At 56.0% G+C, this 18,173-nt stretch overlaps 2 protein-coding genes across 2 annotated transcripts in view; one reads left to right on the top strand and one right to left on the bottom strand.

Annotated features, from left to right (window-relative positions):
- SLC5A10 (solute carrier family 5 member 10) overlaps positions 1-18,173 on the top strand; it is a 45,539-nt gene that overhangs the window by 7,665 nt on the left and 19,701 nt on the right. The window lies entirely within an intron of this gene.
- FAM83G (family with sequence similarity 83 member G) overlaps positions 1-18,173 on the bottom strand; it is a 35,368-nt gene that overhangs the window by 14,996 nt on the left and 2,199 nt on the right. Inside the window, 1 exon segment of the mRNA XM_010354996.2 lies at positions 3,101-3,268. Within this exon segment, the coding sequence (XP_010353298.1) occupies positions 3,101-3,268 (168 nt within the window).

Genomic DNA, 18,173 nt, shown 5'->3' with positions numbered 1-18,173 from the left:
AAAGACAGGATGGGAAGGCAGCTCATGACTGAAGGCCCACCACACGAATGGCCTCCTTCACTCTTCACAGCAGCCCCGACAAATACATGACCATATCCCCATTTTGCAGACAAGACAATGGAGGCCTAGAAAGATTCAGTGACTCTGCCCAAGGTTACCATGCAAGTGGCACAGCTGGGGCTCAGGACTGGCTCCTGCTATCACCCCCAAACTGGCACCTGACACCCCAAGGTCATAAGGATGACCCTACCAGAAAACCTGTACCCTGTGCCTGAAGGAGCTGGGGCAGGTTGGTGCAGAGCTGGGCAGGGTGGCGGCAGCTGAAGGCAGGCCCAGGGATTATCGGCAACGGAAGTGCTCCTGGGACAGGTCTGGGCCCAGCTAGCCCAAGGCGAGGGAGGTAGGTGGGGAAGGTAGGCCCTCCGACAGGGTGACACTTGGCTGGGGCTGGGCTCTCAGGGCCTCTGGCCACCCGCTCGGGGCTGTGGAAGGACAAGCTCAGAGGCGAGAATGAGGAAGCCAGGGCACACTTTCCCATGGAGGTGTCTAGCTCCTAGATACGTCACCCTACAGACCCTGCCACCTTCCCTGGGGAAGCGAGATGGCCGAGCAGGGCAGGCTGGGCCAGGGACCTGCAGTGCCAGCTGCCCTCCCCTGCCTGGCTGGTCACAGCCAGCGGAAGGGCTGGGGGTGGGACAGGGCAGGCCTCATACCCAAGCCCCTGCCCCAGTCCAGGGCCTGGGGTTTAGAATGTATGGTTCTTGCCAGCAGCTGTATAACTTTCCTCAGCACACAGAGCACTTTACAATCACCATCTCCTTTCATTTCACCCTCACACAGCCCCATGAGGTATCACTATGGCCATGGGGCACTCGAGGCCCAAGAGGTAGAACCACATGCCCAGGTCCCACGGCAGGTCAATGGCCAGTGAGCCATGCGGGCAGCACCAGGGCAGGCTGCGCTGGCAGTTGGCTTTGATTTTATAACGGAAGCCAGTGATTACTTCCCCTGCCCATAGCGGGATGGCCATTCCTAGGTTTATTGATAGTTGAGCAGTTGGTGTGAATGAGTGGGGTGGGAGTCCTAGAAGATTGGCTGAGCCAATAAAAAGGATAAGAGAAATTAATATGAGGGATCAAGTTCATCCTTTGATGCTCTGCATTATTATTTGTAGTTATTGTTTATTATTTGCTGCTTGAGTACCAGGGATCTGCATCCTCCTTATCAGAGCTGATCTCTCACTACTGGCTTTTAGGCACCACCCCTAAATTGTTGGGAATGGCTTTGGGCAAGGCATGGCCTCCCTCGGACCTCAGTTTCCCCATCTGTGTTGTGGGAGCCTCATCTGAATGACCTCAAGGCCCCTTCAGTCCCAGGCACTCCAGGCCCCCCACCTGCCCCATTGCCTCCGACTTCCTGGAAACTCAGAATTCTGCAAGCAGAGGAGCAGCCAGGGCTTCTCTGCTGAGAAGGGGCCTGGGGGCACTGGGTGGAAGGCGAGGTCTCTGGAGCAGCTGGTCCCAGGTTAGGGTCCCTGCTCCAAACAGATAGGCTTGCTCGCTGCCTGCGTCTGCACACTGGGGGAAGAGCAAAGCACTCGCTGGGCCTGGGGCAGGGGCACGGTGCTGGTGGGGCCCCATTGGGGTCTCTTCCTGGGCATCGGGCAGGGCCAGGCCTTCTGCAGTCAGGTTTCCAAAGTGGCCTTTCCACACTGTGGCTCTCTCGGGCATGAACTGTCTGCCACCAGAATCAATTCCCTGCGCTAATTACGTGGCAGGGAGTGAGGTGGGCATGGGGCTTGGGGCCAATCCACCAGGGAGACCACATTAAAAATGTCCCAAGAGCTAGAGACTCACCACGGAGTGCTCACAACCACTTGAAAGGACTCAGCCGGAGGCGTTGGGGTTGGAGGGAGGGGGTGGGCGTGCTTGACAAATGCTGACAAATTATAGTCATGGAGCCCGGCCCCTTGTTAACCAGACTGGTGGTGCCCCTTCTCCTAGGACCACAAGCCTGAAACCTGCAGAATTCTGACCTGTCAGATGCTAGTGCTGAGCCCAAGGGTCTGGTGCTGGCCCCTACCTCACTATCTTTAACTTACTAGCAGTGACACGGGGTATGTGGCTCTATTCCCTCATCTGCAAAATGGGAACAACTCCCTATCCCACTAGGATGTTGTGAGGATTAAATTAACCAATGCAAAGTGCCTGTGACAGGGCCTGGTGCACCGTCAATGCAAAAGAAGTATTCACCGTCATCACGCACGCTGATCTGCTCTCAGGGAAGTGCTCTGCACACAGCAGGTGCCAAGCGATGGCTGGCAGAAGGAGCGCTCCAGACACCAAATGCCAGGGTGTCTGGGCAGAAGAACGTTGGACCAATAAGATCCTGTAGCCCAGAGAAGGGAGGTGACATGCCCAAGGACACACAGCAAAGCAGTGCTGAACCACAGCCCACCCTGACCCCATCGGCAGCCTTCTCTGATCCACTTCTGTTCCGTGGTTTCCCCCACCCCAAAGGTTCTTTCTCCTCTGCTCTTGTGCCTCAAATTCACTTCAACTGTGCGGCCATCGAGGAAGCTTTCCCTGACTTCAGCCTCAGGGAGCTTCCTCCGTCTGAGTCAGATCCTAAAACAAGTAAATGGACATTCTAAGGAGACAGATTTTGGCTCAACCCAAGAAAGGACTTGGGAGTTGAAGCTCTTTCTGGGAGTTGAAGCTCTCTAGAAGGGCCACGAGCTATCTGAGGAGGGAGTGAGCACACTATCACCAGAGGTATGCAAGCAAACAGATAACCAATGTGGCATGGGCTGCTCTGAAATAACAGGATGCAGCACTTGGCATGAGCCTCCAGCACCTGGTCAGCAAGCACCTAATCAAGGCATATCTTATCTCTGCCATGTTGGAGGTAGTGAGTATCCTGTCCCTCAGGGAATTCAAGCAGAGGCTAGGTGACTGCTTGGCAGGAGGCTCTAGAATTACTGGACTCTCAGTGCTTGGCACAGGACTCCGTCCTGGGCAGGCAGGTACTTCAAGTGTTTGTTGACAGACTGAATGACCCCTGTCCTCCAGCCACCCAGGCAAGTGAGGAGCCTGCTCACCTTGAGGTGTCCCAGGTGCATTCGGGCCCGCTCACACATGTGCAGGAAGTACTTGACGTTACTCTCATCCACAATGATGTACACGGCCACTTTCCTCTTGAAGCCGGCGTCCAGCAGGTCCTTGAAGATGTCCACGTCGGTGAACATGTCCATGACCACAGCTATCACCTGGGAGCAAGAAGAGAGACTGGGGCCTGTCAGACAGTGCAGCAGTGGGGATAGGGTGCCCTGACAGAATGCACAGCCCTCCCGTGCCACCAGCCTCTCACGGGTGCCCACTCTGGCCCCACTACTGGAGCCTCAGGCCCAGGACCAGGGGACTCTCTTGCCCTGAAGTTCCAGTTGCAGTCCCAGTTCTGGGCTCAGCCTAGGGGCCCTGTGTCGGTGCATTCCCAGGCCAGGGCCGGCTATACTCTGCCCTCCTTGTAATACCTGGGGATGCTGAGATGAACCTGATGTGTCAATGACCGGAAGGGCAGCAGCTGGCGTGGCGGCTCCCTGGGGCCTCCCCTGCATTCCTGGGCTGGTGTGGACTTTGGCCAGTGCCTAAACCCAGGTGCTCTTCCCGTCAGCTGACAATATCTGTCCCCACAGCAGGTGACCTGCTGGACCTGGCTCAGGGTGGGGCCTCAGTGGTCAGGGTAAACCTACCTACCCCCAGCCCAGCCAAGCACCACCAACAGGGCAGGGAGCCTGGGTGGGTAAAGGTGTGAGGTGGGGCATGCAGAAGGACAGGATGAGGTGATATGGGCCCGGCCCCAGTGGGGCTCAGTGACTGTCAGGCCTCTCTCACACCTAGTCCCCTCCCTGTCCCTGGGCAACAAGAAGAGGGAGTCAGGCCAGGGCCTGTGCCTGGCCACAGCTGCTCACACTGCTGATGCAGACATATGTCCCGCTTTTGGGCGGCCCCACCCCTGCCACCCTCCGAGGCTGGCACCACCATCCCTGTCCTAGGTCTGAGGACCCCCTGGAGAAGAGGCAGGGGACCTGCCCTGGGTCACACAGCAAGCTGGGGACAGAGTCAGGCTACAGATTACCCAGGTTTGCCAGGGAGCAGAAGTCAGCCTTGCTGGGATGCGGAGATTCAGGGTGATGGAGGCGGTCTGGAGCCTGCTGGGGATGTGTGTGCACGCCCCACAGTGAGCTCACCAGGCTGGCCCCTGCAGGCCCATCTGGGCTCCTCCTGGGCCTCAGGCCCCTGCTGACACCCATCGTTCATCTGGCACCAAAGCCCAAACTCCAGCAGAGGGGAGGGCTCCATACCTGCCCTGCCTCAGACTCACCGTGTGACCCTGAGCAAGACACCTGGCTTCTCTGGACCCAGTTTTCTCATCACTACATCAGGTTCCATCTCTCAGGAGAACTGAGCACACCTGAATACCGCAGCACCTGCAAAGAGCCCGACTGGAGGCAGTGGGGGGGCGCTTGGTGACGCCTGTTTGCTGCCTTTCTCCCATAGTCACCCCGCACGTTACCGTTTACAGGGGGTCTTGTCAGTCTGACTCCTACAGCCTCTCACAGGCACCATGGTGGTGACAGCCCAGCATGCAGCCGGGTAAACTGAGGCTCAATGAGGTCATAAGGTTTGTTGGATGTCACAAAGCAAGTTGGGCCAGGGCCTGGACCCACGTCCGAGTCAGGTCAGGGTTGATCTCCAGCCCTTTGCCTTGGATATTTAGTCTCGGAGGGCCTGGGAGACAGTGGTCCCCCCAGAGCAGAAGCGGAGGTGTGCAACCAGCTGAGACTCGCACAACTCCAAGGCCTAGGGTTCTCTCTGTCCTCTGCGGAAATGACTACTGCTCCCTATCTCTCTGTTTCTGAAGGGCTGTTTTGAGGCAGAGGGAGTAAGCTGGTTGATGCAGGGTCTACGACTGGCAGGGGAGGCAGATGTTGGCACCAGATGGGAAGAACTTGCTGCCCCTAGGGCTGCCCAAGGTTAGACAGGGATCTTGAGAGGGAGCTCACTCCCTGACCCAGGAGATGTTCAAGGAAGGCCAGAGACTGCTTGAAGAGGGGGTGGGTGAGAGGGCAGAGGAGACACAATGTGGGCTGGTCACCATGACCCTGGATTGAGCCACCAGTCAAGGGTGATGAGACACTGGGCAGGGGTGTGTGATGGTAGCAGGGTCCTCCCTGCCTGGGATCTCCCAGACCCAAAGCCACTGCAGCTCCGGAATCTCCTTGGTTAAGCCACTTCTGAGCAGGCAAACAGCCTCACGTGCCACCCTGGAAAAGAGCCTAATGAGGGAACAGCAGGCATGCTTCTCCCTGGAGAGCTCCAGGGCCTGCCTACCATGGCAGATGGGGACTTGCCCTGGGCTTGGGTTGGGGGACGTGCCCCAGCAGGACCCGCGCCATGTGCGCCATTCCCCACGTTGCTCTCAGCCAGCAGGGTGCTTGATCCAGGGGACCTTCTGCTGTCAGGTTGGATATGTTGGGGCCTGCACCCCAAAATGGATCCCCCCACATTGCTGGCTCTTCCCAGGCATTGGGCTCAGTGCCTGGCATGGTCAGAGATGGGTTTGTAACAGATGCCAGCTTATGCTGGGGATGGGGAGGGGGTGCCTGGTGCTCCACAGGCAACCCCCAATAGCCTGGCCTGTCCATGGAGTCACAAAGGTTTCTTGGGGGCTCTTGAGTCCTGTCATGCCCTTTCCCATTTTATACACAGGAAAGCTGGGATCACAGTCCATGACTGAGGCTAGAACCCAGGGCCCTGCCCCACCCAGAGCACCTTCTGCACAAGAGACTGGGCATCAGTCCTGGGCCCTTGGGCTGCTTGATGGTTTATAAGGAGCCTTTACAACTGTTACCTTGTTCAGTCCTCACAAGCACACCGCGAGGCAGTGGTTCTTTTTCCCATCTTGCAGATAAAGAAACTGAGGCACAGAGGCATTCGCTACCTTGCGTAACTCTGTTGGGAGGCCCAGCTCACTCATGACACTGTGAGCTCAGCAAGAGCAGAGCCCTTGTCTGGGCCCAGGATGGGGCCTGGTTTAAGGAAGGTCTTAGAAAGCTGTTATCAACTGAGAATAAGACCAATTGGCTTGGTCTGGGAACGACTGCAGGAATCAGGGCACCTGGGACCACAGCCCCTCCTGGGCCCTTGGTTTCCCCATCTGTCAAATGGGGATATGGGCCTGGCTTGCCCCTGTGGTTCCATCCAGTTCACACATTGGCAGAGCTGGCCCAAGTCAAGAAAAGTACCAGATGCTTCCCGCGGCCCCAAGCCCGCACGTCCTCTCAGAGGTCCTGGGCAGGGCAAGGGCTGTGGAAATGAGAGGGGAGGCTGACTCCAAAGACCAGGTCTGCCTGCTGTATGTCAGGGGCCATACTGGGCAGGAGGCGGGTGGCCTGGGTCCCAGCACTGAGCTTGTTCCGCTCCTGAGGCAGGAACCAGCCATGTCCATGTGAGCAGCTGGCATAGGGGCAGGCATGGCGGGCGGGCACGTGCGTGTCCTGCACCACAGGCCCCATTGTCAGAGCCGATGGGCAGCTCCCAGCCCAGCAGTCTGTAATCTGTGCAGGCCACACAGCCCAGCTCCCAGGTGAAGGAGGGAGCCCAGTGGTCCCTGTGCATCTTACTGATGGGCAGGCCTCTGCTGGGCAGCCTTGAGGCCTCAAAGATGCAGCTGCAGAACCCAGGAGGCCCAATGCCCAAGACAACCATCTGGCTCCTGCCAGGGTGTGGGAGGATGACCCAAGATGACAGGGTGTGGGAGGACGGCCACACCTTGGGGGCAGAGGCAGGCAGGCTGCACGTGCTGGGACACCAGCAGGGATGTGGGATGGGCACTGGGCTCCAGTGAGCCAAAAGCGAGCCTGCGCCTGCCCCAGCCCAGGCCTCTCCCTGGGGGCTCCCTGGTGCCCAAACGCCTCCTGCATGTCTGTCCAGGGGTGTCCAGATGTGCAAGCCCTCCAGCGCCCCGCCCTATGAGCACCTCCTCCCATGCTGTACCCTCCCTGCCCAGTGGATCCGCGGCCCTCTCCACCCTGTCTTCTGCCTGTGTCTCAAATCCCCCATGTCCCTCTGTGTCCTTGGGACAGGTGAACATCTGCCTCCATGTGAGAGATGCAGAAACTGTGGCTGGGAGAAGGGAGGGCACTGGTCCAAGGTGGTGCTGCATGGGGATCCCCAATGTCCTGCCAGGAGCACCTCCATCACCCGGGCAGTGACTGGAGCAGCTTCAGCTGGGGTGGAGGGGTGACAGCATCTCACACAAAGGAGTACCCCACCTGTGGCCACTGACCCCCAGCAGACACGGCCTGAAGCCCCATAACGCTGGCTGCGGGCACTGCGGGTGGGACAGGGCTTTAGGTCACAGAGGCAGGGAGCACAGGCATGCGCCTCCTCAATCTCCCTCAGCCCCAGCCGGAGCCCCCTGAGCAAGGGTGGAGCAGGCAGAGTGGGCCCAGCACCGGCGCCTGACCTCTAGGCTGGGCTTTGGGCAAGCCACACCTGCATTCTGGGTCTCAGTTTCTTCATCTGTCCAATGGAGAAGGTGGACAAGATGTCCAAGGCCCTTCATCTCTGATGTTCCTGCCGAGGGACCCCAACTCCTGTTCCCTGCCCGGTGCCCGGCAGAGCCTGTCTGGGCAGCTAGCACATCTCATTGCGCCCACGGGTCTGGGAGAGGAAGTGCTGGTGGCCGCCCTCTCCCTGCCTCCCCACAGGGCTCCTGCCTCACAGGTGCCGACAATAGCCTATGGCTCCTGACACCCACAACAGCTGTTTCCTAGCATTCCTGTGACCACAGAACCACTCTTGAAGCAGAAGTGCCCTCGCAGGGCGAGTGGGTAGAACAGGTCTCCACACAGGTGCCTGGGGAGGAGGGAAGGGCAAGACGGGCTGGCCTGGTTCCGAACATGGTGGGAAACCACGGGTGCGCAGGCCCGGCTTCTGCAGCAGCACCTCTTCAGGGGGGCCCTGACCAACGTGTCCTGACCCCTCTCCCCAACGCGTCCTGACCCCTCTCCCAGATGCGTCCTGCCTCAAGCCACCGTGTCTCCTACATGCTGTTCTCCTTGCCACCTGCCCATTTTGCATCTGCCTAGACAACTCCTACCTGTCGTTCAAATCCCAACTCCAGTGCAGCCCCAGCCTCCCGTGTCGTCACTCTGACCTGTCTGGGTTGAGCGTGTATCACTTGCGTATTTCTTCTCAGGCACAGCAATGGAGTCTCCCCAGGGACTGAGTCCCAAGACTCGGGTAAGAGGGGACAGTTTCCAACCTACACATGACAAGCCTTACAAAGAGAGAGGAGAGAGGTGGCCATATTCTCCCTCCTCACTATGCTGCAGGCAGGTGGAGGGCAGATACCCCCAAGCCTGCCCCAGAGCCTGGAGCCCTGAAGCAGCCATAGACACTGTGCACACTGCAGACAAGTCCCTAGGCCTATCTGGGCCTCACTTTCCCACCTGAGAAGTGCAGGGGGTGAGAGAGTCTCTCATCTTGGGGTTCGTTATTCTCCAGCTCTGATGGCAGATGCCCAGAGAGTGGCAGTGCGGGCTCCGCACCCGCTGGTTCCAATCTCAGCTCCTCCTGGGAAGCTGCACGGCCATGGGCAAGCACCTTCGTTTCCTCATGGGGACAGTAACAATCCCCACCCACAAGGTTGTTGGAAATTAAAGTGAATTCATGCAGGTGAAGCCCCAGCATGGGATGCACAAACGGCAGCGGCACGGACCCTCCTCGTCCTCCCACCAACCCAAGTCCCATCTCACCAGACCCACGGCTCCCTCTGGGGTGAACAGATCAGGAGCGTCTCACTTCCCTCCGGGCCAGCTGGAAGGCTGTAAGTGACGTGTCAGGGTTGCTCACAGGAATGCAGCAGACTGTCCTAAAGGTTGAGGTGGTGGCCATGATGACCTTGGATTCAACTTCCACTTACAGCCATAATGGAATGACAGAGATGGAATTTACCCTCCTGCCTTAGCAATAAAAAATCCGGATAAAATCTATGATGCCACGGACAACAGGCTTCAATCAGCACAGTGATCCCTGAGAGAAGAGGAACAAACCAGCTGAACCCTAGGATTGCCCCACTACTTCCAGGCTGCAGCACAGGGAGGGGCACCCCCGTGGAGTCTTGTGGTCTCCCTGAGTTGAGGAGACAGGGTTCACTCTGAGTGTGGCAGCTAGGATTTGCAGGACGGAGTGCCGCAGGGGAGAGAGTTGCACAGAGTGAACTCCAGAGACCTGCAGAGGGTCGCCCCGGAGTCTTTGGCTGATGGCCGAGCAGCACCCGAATGTAAGGAAACTACTGAGGCTGAAAAGGGAACCACCTGAAAGGGGAAGCTGAGCAGAGAACCACCAGAAGGGGGCAGCTGGAACAATCACTGGTGCTCACGCAGGACCAGGAATAGTGTATGTGCCCCCAGCCAGAAGAGAAACCCCTCCTAACACACAGGGCCTGTAGGGGGTTCCTCAGAAGGATACTGCCTCAGCAGTGGACAAATAAGTCCTAGACCAGGCATAAGCAAACTTCCTAAAGAACCAGAGTGTAGATATGTGAGGCTTTGAGCACCGTATGTTCTCTGCCACAACTACTCAAATCCGCTGGTGTAACAGAAAAGCAGCCAAAGAAAGTATATAAATTAATGTCTGTATTCTATTGTTTATAAAAGCGGGCAACAGGCTTCCTTTGGCCCGGGGTCCATAATTTGCAACTCCTACCCTGGAGTGAAGTCGACTCTAGACCTGCCTAATAAAGCTTGACAGGAAGCCACAAAAGCATTAAATTGTTTCCAAGTAACGTAACTGCATCTCAGAACAAGGCTCCAAAATATTTAAAGGAGAAAACAAAACAAACAAAAACTATAAGCAGCCCACAACATAAAATCCAACATGCCTGGTATCCAATTAAAAATTACCAGACACGGCCGGGCACGGTGGCTCAAGCCTGTAATCCCAGCACTTTGGGAGGCTGAGACGGGCGGATCACGAGGTCAGGAGATCGAGACGATCCTGGCTAACACGGTGAAACCCCGTCTCTACTAAAAATACAAAAACTAGCCGGGCGAGGTGGCGGGCGCCTGTAGTCCCAGCTACTCGGGAGGCTGAGGCAGGAGAATGGCGTAAACCCGGGAGGCGGAGCTTGCAGTGAGCTGAGATCCGGCCACTGCACTCCAGTCCGGGCGACAGAGCGAGACTCCGCCTCAAAAAAAAAAAAAAAAAAAAAAAAAAATTACCAGACACACAAAGAAACAGGAAAACATGATGCACGTGAGAAAAAAAAAAAAATCCAAATCAACCAAAAACTGACACAGATGTTAGAACTGGCAGACAAAGACATGAAAACAGTTATAACTGTGTTCCATGTGTTCAAAAAGTTAGGTAGAGATGTGGAAGACTTTATTTTTTTAGCCAACAAATCGAAATTCAAGAGGTGAAAATGCAACATTTAAGATTAAAAATATACTAGGTGGAATTAACAGATTAGACACTATAGAAGAGAGAATTAGTGAACCTGAAGACATGTAAGTAGAAACTATCCAAGATGACACACAGAAAGACTGAAAGAACATGATCACAGCATCAGCAAACTGTAGGTCAACTTCAAGCCATCCAATATATGTGTAATTGCAGTCTCAGAAGGTGCAAGGGTTGGCAGTGAGGGAGAGACCAAAAATAAATAAATAAATAAATAGAAAAAAAATGGCCGAAACACTTCTACCATTTGATTCAAGACTAAATCCAAGGCCAGGCGCAGTGGCTCATGCCTGTAATCCTAGCACTTTGGGAGGCCGAGATGGGCGGATCACGAGGTCAGGAGATCGAGACCATCCTGGCTAACACGGTGAAACCCCGTCTCTACTAAAAAATACAAAAAAACAAGCCGGGCGAGGTGGTGGGCGCCTGTAGTCCCACCTACTCCGGAGGCTGAGGCAGGAGAATGGCGTAAACCCGGCAGGCGGAGCTTGCAGTGAGCTGAGATCCGGCCACTGCACTCCAGCCCAGGCGACAGAGCAAGACTCCGTCTCAAAAAAAAAAAAAAAAAAAAAAAAAAAATGGCCAAAACACTGCTACCATTTGATTAAAGACTAAATCCAAGGCCAGGCGCAGTGGCTCATGCCTGTAATCCCAGCACTTTGGGAGGCAAAGGCAGGTGGATCACTTGAGGTCAGGAGTTCAAGACCAGCCTGGTCAACATGGCAAAACCCTGTCTTTACTAAAAATACAAAAATAGCAGGACATGGTGGCATGGGACTGTAATCCCAGCTACTTGGGAGGCTGAGGCAGGAGAATTGCTTGAACCAAGGAGGTGAAGGTTGCAGTGAGCTGAGATTGTGCCACTGCACTCCAGCCTGGGCAACAGAGTAAGACTCTATCTCAATTAAAAAAAAAAAAAAAGACTAAATCCACGGGTCTCAGAAGCTCAATGACTGCCAAGCAGAAGAGACATGAAAAAACTATACCAATGCATATCATAATCAAATCACTTAAAGTCAGTAATAAAGACAGCCTTAAAAACAACCAGAGGAGAAGACAACTGCATGTCAAGGAACAAAGTAAGTGGACTTCTCATCAGAATCACTACAAGCCACAAGACAACAGGCAGTATCTTTAAAGCACTAAATGGAAAAAGAAAAAAAAATCAACTTAGAATTTTATGCCCAGCAAAAATACATTTAAAAACAAAAGGCAAACTTAAGACTTTTTCAGATATAAAAAAGCTGAGAGAATTCATTACTAGCAGACCTGCAGTCCCTCCTCCAGCTGCAACCCCCTCCTCCAGCAGCACGGTTTGGAAAGACCTGACTGCAGCACCTCAGTTTTTCTATGCTCATGACATGACCCTACTCCCCCTCCCCTCCTCCTCCCCTGCAGGGGGCTGGCAGGATTAGTGAGATGCCATCTGAAGAGGCCCAAGGAGGTTCTCTGGGTTAGGAAGGCCTCCTAGGATCCCTGGGTGGTGCTCCCTGCCACCTCCTGGCAATCTCCAAACCAGTTTGCCCATACAGTGGCTCTGAAAGCCTGTCACCGAGAGGACTAGTTTAGCTAAGTCTCATCTTGCCTCCCAGGGTAAAGGGAGTCTGTGTACTTGGTAACAAATGCTGACCCCAGCCAGAGCAAGGATAATTAGGTCAACCAGCTGGCATGCATACAGGTGTCCCTTTTCTGGAGATAGGGAGGGGTGGTGATGGCCACTCCCGTTTTCCAGAGGGGGTGTCACTGTCCCAGTGCCACCCTGTCAACTAGTGGCAGAGGTCTCCTGTTCCTAGACTTTTCTCCTAACGGGGGACCCTGTGTCCATTCCAAGCTCTGAACCCACCCACAGCCTCCCAGAGCCCACCTCAGCTCCTGAAACAAATGCCTGACCCTCAGCACTGTCTGGAAGGTCAATGCTTGGGCCTCCCTGGCTCTGCCATGCCTTCCCTGAGTGGTCCGTGGCGGGTCACTTCCCATCTAAACCTCAGTTTCTCTTCTTGGTAACATGGAGAGTGAAACTGGATGAACTCTGAGGTCCCGTTCCCCTCTGACATTCATCAGCTCTGTGAACACCTTCCCCACTGACTATTAAGACTGAAGCCTCATTAAGGCCAATTAAAGGAAGATCAGGCCTTCTGAACACCAAATGGCTGCAGTGGGTCGGGGTCAAGAAGCCCAAGCTAGTCATGCCCAGAGCGCTCTGACCAGGAGGCCCAGTGGCATGGAGGCACTACCCTGAGTCTCCTACCTCCCCCAGACTGGACATCAGCTTCCTTGCCATGGCTCAGGAATACTGCAGAGACAAGGGGCTGGCAGAGCTTGGAGAAAGGCCATGAGGTGACCAAGGCTATTCCCTGTGGATGAGGCAAGAAGGCAAGATCCTTTCCCGCTGGCCACAAGGAGCTTCAGAATCCTCAGAGCTTCCAGGCTTGCAGGCACAGGATCCAGCCAACCAGACCATCCCATGTGGGCAGCAAATGGCACCAGCTGAGAATTTTCAAACAGGAAAATCTCAGAACCATGGATTCAAAAGCCTTTAAAACCTCAGCTTCTCAGGGTCCAAGACCAACAGACACTGGGGCCATCAAGCATCCTAATGCTCAGAAAGCCTGGCTTGGAAAGGACTTGCCCAAGGTCACAAAGCACGCCAGGGCAAGGTTGAGGCTTCCAGGCCACCTGGTGCCCACATGCTCTCTGCTGCATTCCACTGAGCCCCTGCTTGAACTTCTGCCAGGATAGCGAGCTCACCACATCCACCCCTAGACTACTCCCAGAGAGAAGCTCTCAGGACAGGAGTGAGGAGTGAAGGTGGAGGAGGCGAGGGGAGAGATCTGGCATCTACCAATGCCAGCTCCATGCCAGACACACAGTGTTTTACACACCCCACTTTTTCCCATTTAAATCTCACGATGACTTTATGAGGCAGGTGTTAGCTGTTAGCACCACCATGACACTGAGGAGGAAGGTACAGAAGGTCAGAGAGTCCAAGCAACTATCTCCGAGCAATCACTAAAGATAACACCAGAGTTGGGGCTCATGCCTGGGTCCCATAATATGGACTGCCTGTCTTCCCACGACCCCACGTGGCATTTAACCTGGCAAGGTACTCGAGGCCAGGGGTCATTCAGACCCTTAAAGGAGACTAGGACAGCCCACCCAGGCTAGGGCCTGCCGGCTGGGGCCAACGTGGGCCATGGCACAGGGCGAGACCCCATCTTTCTCCCCAGCTGCTCGCAAGGCAGAGGGTAGCTCAGTGCTTTTGGATGCTCCTGTCTGTCACTGCTTCAAGACAAGGCCTGATCCCCATTTTACAAGTGAAGAAACTGAGGTCCAGAGTCCTGCAGCATGCGAGTGGCTAAGTGGGACCAGTACCCTCTGCTGGCCCGGGGGCCAGGACCCTTAGCTTCAGGGAGACCCTCTCCAACCAGCGAGACCCAATTCAGGTTCAGCCACACCTAGGACATTTGGTGTAACCTTATGAAGGCCCCAGCCGACTCTGAGCCTCGGTTTCCCCAGCTGTGATATGAACATGACGGTAGGCCCTGGCTCTTGGGGTCGTGGGAAGGAGGCCAACCTGGTGGCTGAGCAGCTGCCTCTCCCACTGGAGTGCCCAGACGGGCAGGCACTCTCTCCTTAGAGCTCCTTCCTCGAAGGGCTGCTCCCGACTCTCCTGAAACTCTTAATTAAGATGCAAGCGCCGCGGGGAAGGGAGACTTTGGAGCGCACAGGAGTTAACACCTGGGATTCCTTTATCAGATGGTTCCCCACCCACTCTCTGACCTGTGGTGGGAGCCTGGGCCAGCTGTGGCCCCCCCCAAGGTGTCAACTGGGCCACCTGTGGCCTCTGGCAGTGTGGGGAGCTGTCCTGGCACTGCCCAGCTAAAGGATGCAATGAGTGGCCTTCCTCCTGGTCCCCAGGCCACAGAGCTCACCCTGTTCTTGTGAGTCCCCGTCCCAGCTCTCCTGCAGAGAGCCCAGTATTTAGCTGCCAAGGAGTCTCATGAAAACGCTTTTACTGCCGGGCACAGTGGTTCATGCCTGTAATCCCAGCACTTTGGAAGGCAGAGGCGGGTGGATCACAAGGTCAGGAGATCGAGACCCGCCTGACCAATATGGTGAAACCCCGTCTCTATTAAAAATGCAAAAATTAGCTGGGCATGGTGGCGCATGCCTGCAATCCCAGCTACTCAGGAGGCTGAGGCAGGAGAATCGCTTGAACTCAGGACGCAAAGGTTGCAGTGAGCAGAGATCCCACCATTGCACTCCAGCCTGGGCGACAGAGCAAGACTCTGTCTCAAAAAGAAAAAAAAAAGGCTTTTACTGTCCTGAATCAGTAAACAACAGGATCCAGCAGCGACGCTCTGGTGCTCCCATGCAGGGGTAGGGCTCAGAAGGAACAGTGACACTGCTTCTCCAGGGAATGGGGTGTGCTCAGGGCCTGCAGACTGGGGGGTCTGGGCCCAGTCCCTCCAGATATCAGTTCTGTGACCTCAGGCAAGTTATTTGCCACCTCCGAGCCCCACCAAGCATCAGTTTCCTCATCTGCACAATGGAGACAACACCTACTTTCCAGAGTTGTGGGGAGGATTACACAGCACAGTAAAGTGCCCGCTCAGCACCTGGCACGGGGTTGGTATTTAGTAAGCACCTCATTAAGCTGCTTCTATTCTCCCAGAGCCAAGCTGTGGGCCAGGACTTCAGCGTGTGAAGGCAGGGGCCTGACAGAAAAAATGTGGGGTGAATCAGGCATCATGAAACCTAGGTTCGACTTTATTTCTCTGGATCTGTTCCCAAACCCTGGCCTGGCATGCAGAGATCAGCGTTCTGGCCCTGGCCACCGGTGCCTCACCCTCCCTCAGTTTCCTCAGCTGTGAAATAAGGAAGGTGTGATCCATCCCTGCTCCTGGGGCTTCACCCCGGGGCTGGTGAGCGATCCTGCTAGGGCCCCCATGCCGTGTCATGTTGAGGGGGGCTCAGGACCTGCTGGAGGAACCAGCTGGAACATCTACATCCAGCTCTCGTTGAGGGAGCCCCAACCCAGCCCAGCCTCACCCCTTCTCAGGCTGCAGCTGAGCGAGGCCGGGGCTCACCCCTCCCAGGCGTGATCCTACAGGCCCGTCCTCTGGTATGCAGTTGGAACCCCACAGCAGGTTTTTCCCCAGACAAATCATGGCACCTGGGGCTGGGGGAGGGGCAGGCAGTGACCTTCCATCTTGGAGTTGGAGCCCACTAGAGCTGGAGGTTAGGCTCGGAGGGCACAAGGTGCTGGGAGTGAGAGCCAGGACCCACCCGCCTCTTGTCCCAGGGGAGTCTAGGATCGCAAGGCAGCAAGGTATCAGGGCTGAAGGTGCCCCTAACAGTCTTCAAGACCTGTACCCATTTACAGATGGGATGGCCGGGGCTTGGAGAGGAGCTGGGGCTTGCTCCAGGTCACACAGTCAGGCGGAGGCAGAGCACGGACTTTTGGCTCCTAGTCCTGCTGTCCACTAGTTCCATTCTAATCATTTGGGACCGGGGGGCAGGAAGGGGGGACTTACAGCAGTCCTGACGGGAACACAGCCGCTCCCCTGAGTGCTGTGTCACTTCCCTGCCCCAGGGTCTGCCTGTTGTGCTGACAACAGGTAAGGTGAGTGAGGAGGCGGCGGGCTGGGCTGTCCTGACTCAGCCCCAGCAGCCCCAGCCTGATGCCCCCGGTGGGAAGGGGGCAGTGTGCGGAGAGGCGACCCAGGCAGAGGGATCCCCAACCCAGGCAGGGGGCAGGCAGAGTTCTCCCCACACGATACCAGAGTGAGAAGGAGAGGCGGGAGCAGGGGCAGGAAAGGTGATTCATGGGGAGAGATAAGGCAGGGAGCGCTCCCGGCAGGCGGCAGGCGGGCAGACAGAGCATCATCAGCATCCGTCAATGTCCTGGCCCTGCCCCTGTGAGCCTGGGAAGCAGCCGGGGCAGGATAGCTGGAAGACTGCAGTGGCCTGGATGAGCTGCCCCTCCCAGCCCCTGCCTATCACTCTGTCCTGCCAGGGCCAGGGCATAAGGGGTAGCCTAGAGTTTGAGGGAAACACAGGCCTGGTCCCCACCCCCTCCACCTGAGAACTAGCTAGGTGACCTTGGGCAGGGACTAACAAGTTTCTACATTTGAAAAATGGGACAGATAACACTAGCTGAGATTATAAAGTGCCTCGCACTCAACCAGCACTTGCTGTTGTTATTATCCCCGCCCACATATGCCATGCTGGCCACGGGTCCCAGGACAGATGGGGCAGGGAAGGATGTGCCCAGGGCAGAAAGCAGGGGCTTGGCTCACCACAATGCTGTGGAGTCATGAACAAATCCCTGTCCTTCTCTGTGCCTCAGTGTCCTTGTCTGTCAGATGAGGGGCTTAGTCTCTACTGCCTCTGAGGCCCCCACTGTGGGACGCTTGAGGACTCCCTGAGGTCTGAGAGTGGGGAGCAGTCTCAGCATGAGTGCCCCATCCTGAGGGCTGGAAAAGCAGAGAGCAGGGCCCATCTGTCTGAGGCTCGAGGACATCACTCACTGTGGGGCCGTGTAGACAGACTGGCACCCAAACTGGACACCAGCTTCCTCCTGGCTATGTCACCTTAGACAGGTGACAGCAATAACCTTGTGGGAAGTAAAGGAAGGCAATGTCACCTTAGGTGACACTAATTACCTTGTGGGGCTTTCGTGGGAAGCAAAGGAAGCTCCAGGTGGCCCATGAGACTGTATGGAGTGGCTGGGTCACAGCTGTAGCCAGAGACTCAGGGAGGAACCTGGAGTCAGCAGGCGAAGCCCTGGCCCTGGGAGCCCCTATCTGGCCCATCGCTGGGTGGGGGATCTGTCTGTCTGTGAGAGAGCAGACCCTCTGGCTGTTCCCATCTGCCTCCTTCCTGTCTCTGAAGAGGAGGGGAGGCACAGAGGAGTGGGAACCTTGGCACAGCAAGTCCCCCTACCCAGGGCCTCAGTTTCCCCATCTTCAAGATGGAAGTGGAGGCTCGGTAATGGGATCCCAGCAGGCTCTCTGTGGGGACTGGGTTCTCTCGCCTCCAGCCAGTCATCTCCACCAGTCACAGAAGTCAGCAGCAGTTCCCACACACCATGGCAGGTGTGGGGCGGGTCTCTCAACCTGCAAACTGTGAAGATCCCTTCCTCCTCCCCCTCCTCCTCCTCTTCCTCTAACTCCTTCCTTACTTTTGTCACCCGATATTCCATCTTCACAATAGCCAAAGATGCAGCTTTTATCCACACCACCTCCATCTTATAGACCAAAAACCCGAAGCCTCAAAGCTGCCCAGGGTCAGTCAGTGAATTGAGAGCAGTCAGGCTGGGGTCCAGGCACCCCGACCCAGCTAGCTAACCCAGCTGGTCCCCTTGTTGGGCAGGGACTCCACCTTTCTGGAAACTGGAGCCAGGGCCAGGAGCCACCGGGGTCACCTCATCAGTTCTTGACCCACTTCTGGTTTCTCTGCCCACAAACTTCCCCAAGGCCCCGTCAGTGAGCCAGGATGGTCCCTGAAGCCAGCATTCTGGTCTTGTGCAATTGGCTGCTCTGCTCTGGGACTGGAAGTATAACCCGATTAGACCCAGCTAGGAAGACCTCATCCCAAAACCTGAGGCCCAGACCTGACTTCAGAATCCCCTTCTCA

Source organism: Rhinopithecus roxellana, chromosome 19 (assembly GCF_007565055.1).
Source record: "Rhinopithecus roxellana isolate Shanxi Qingling chromosome 19, ASM756505v1, whole genome shotgun sequence".
Taxonomy (NCBI): Eukaryota; Metazoa; Chordata; class Mammalia; order Primates; family Cercopithecidae; genus Rhinopithecus; species Rhinopithecus roxellana.
The sequence above is the reverse complement of the archived record's forward strand: the minus strand, read 5'-3'. Positions and strand labels throughout refer to the sequence as shown.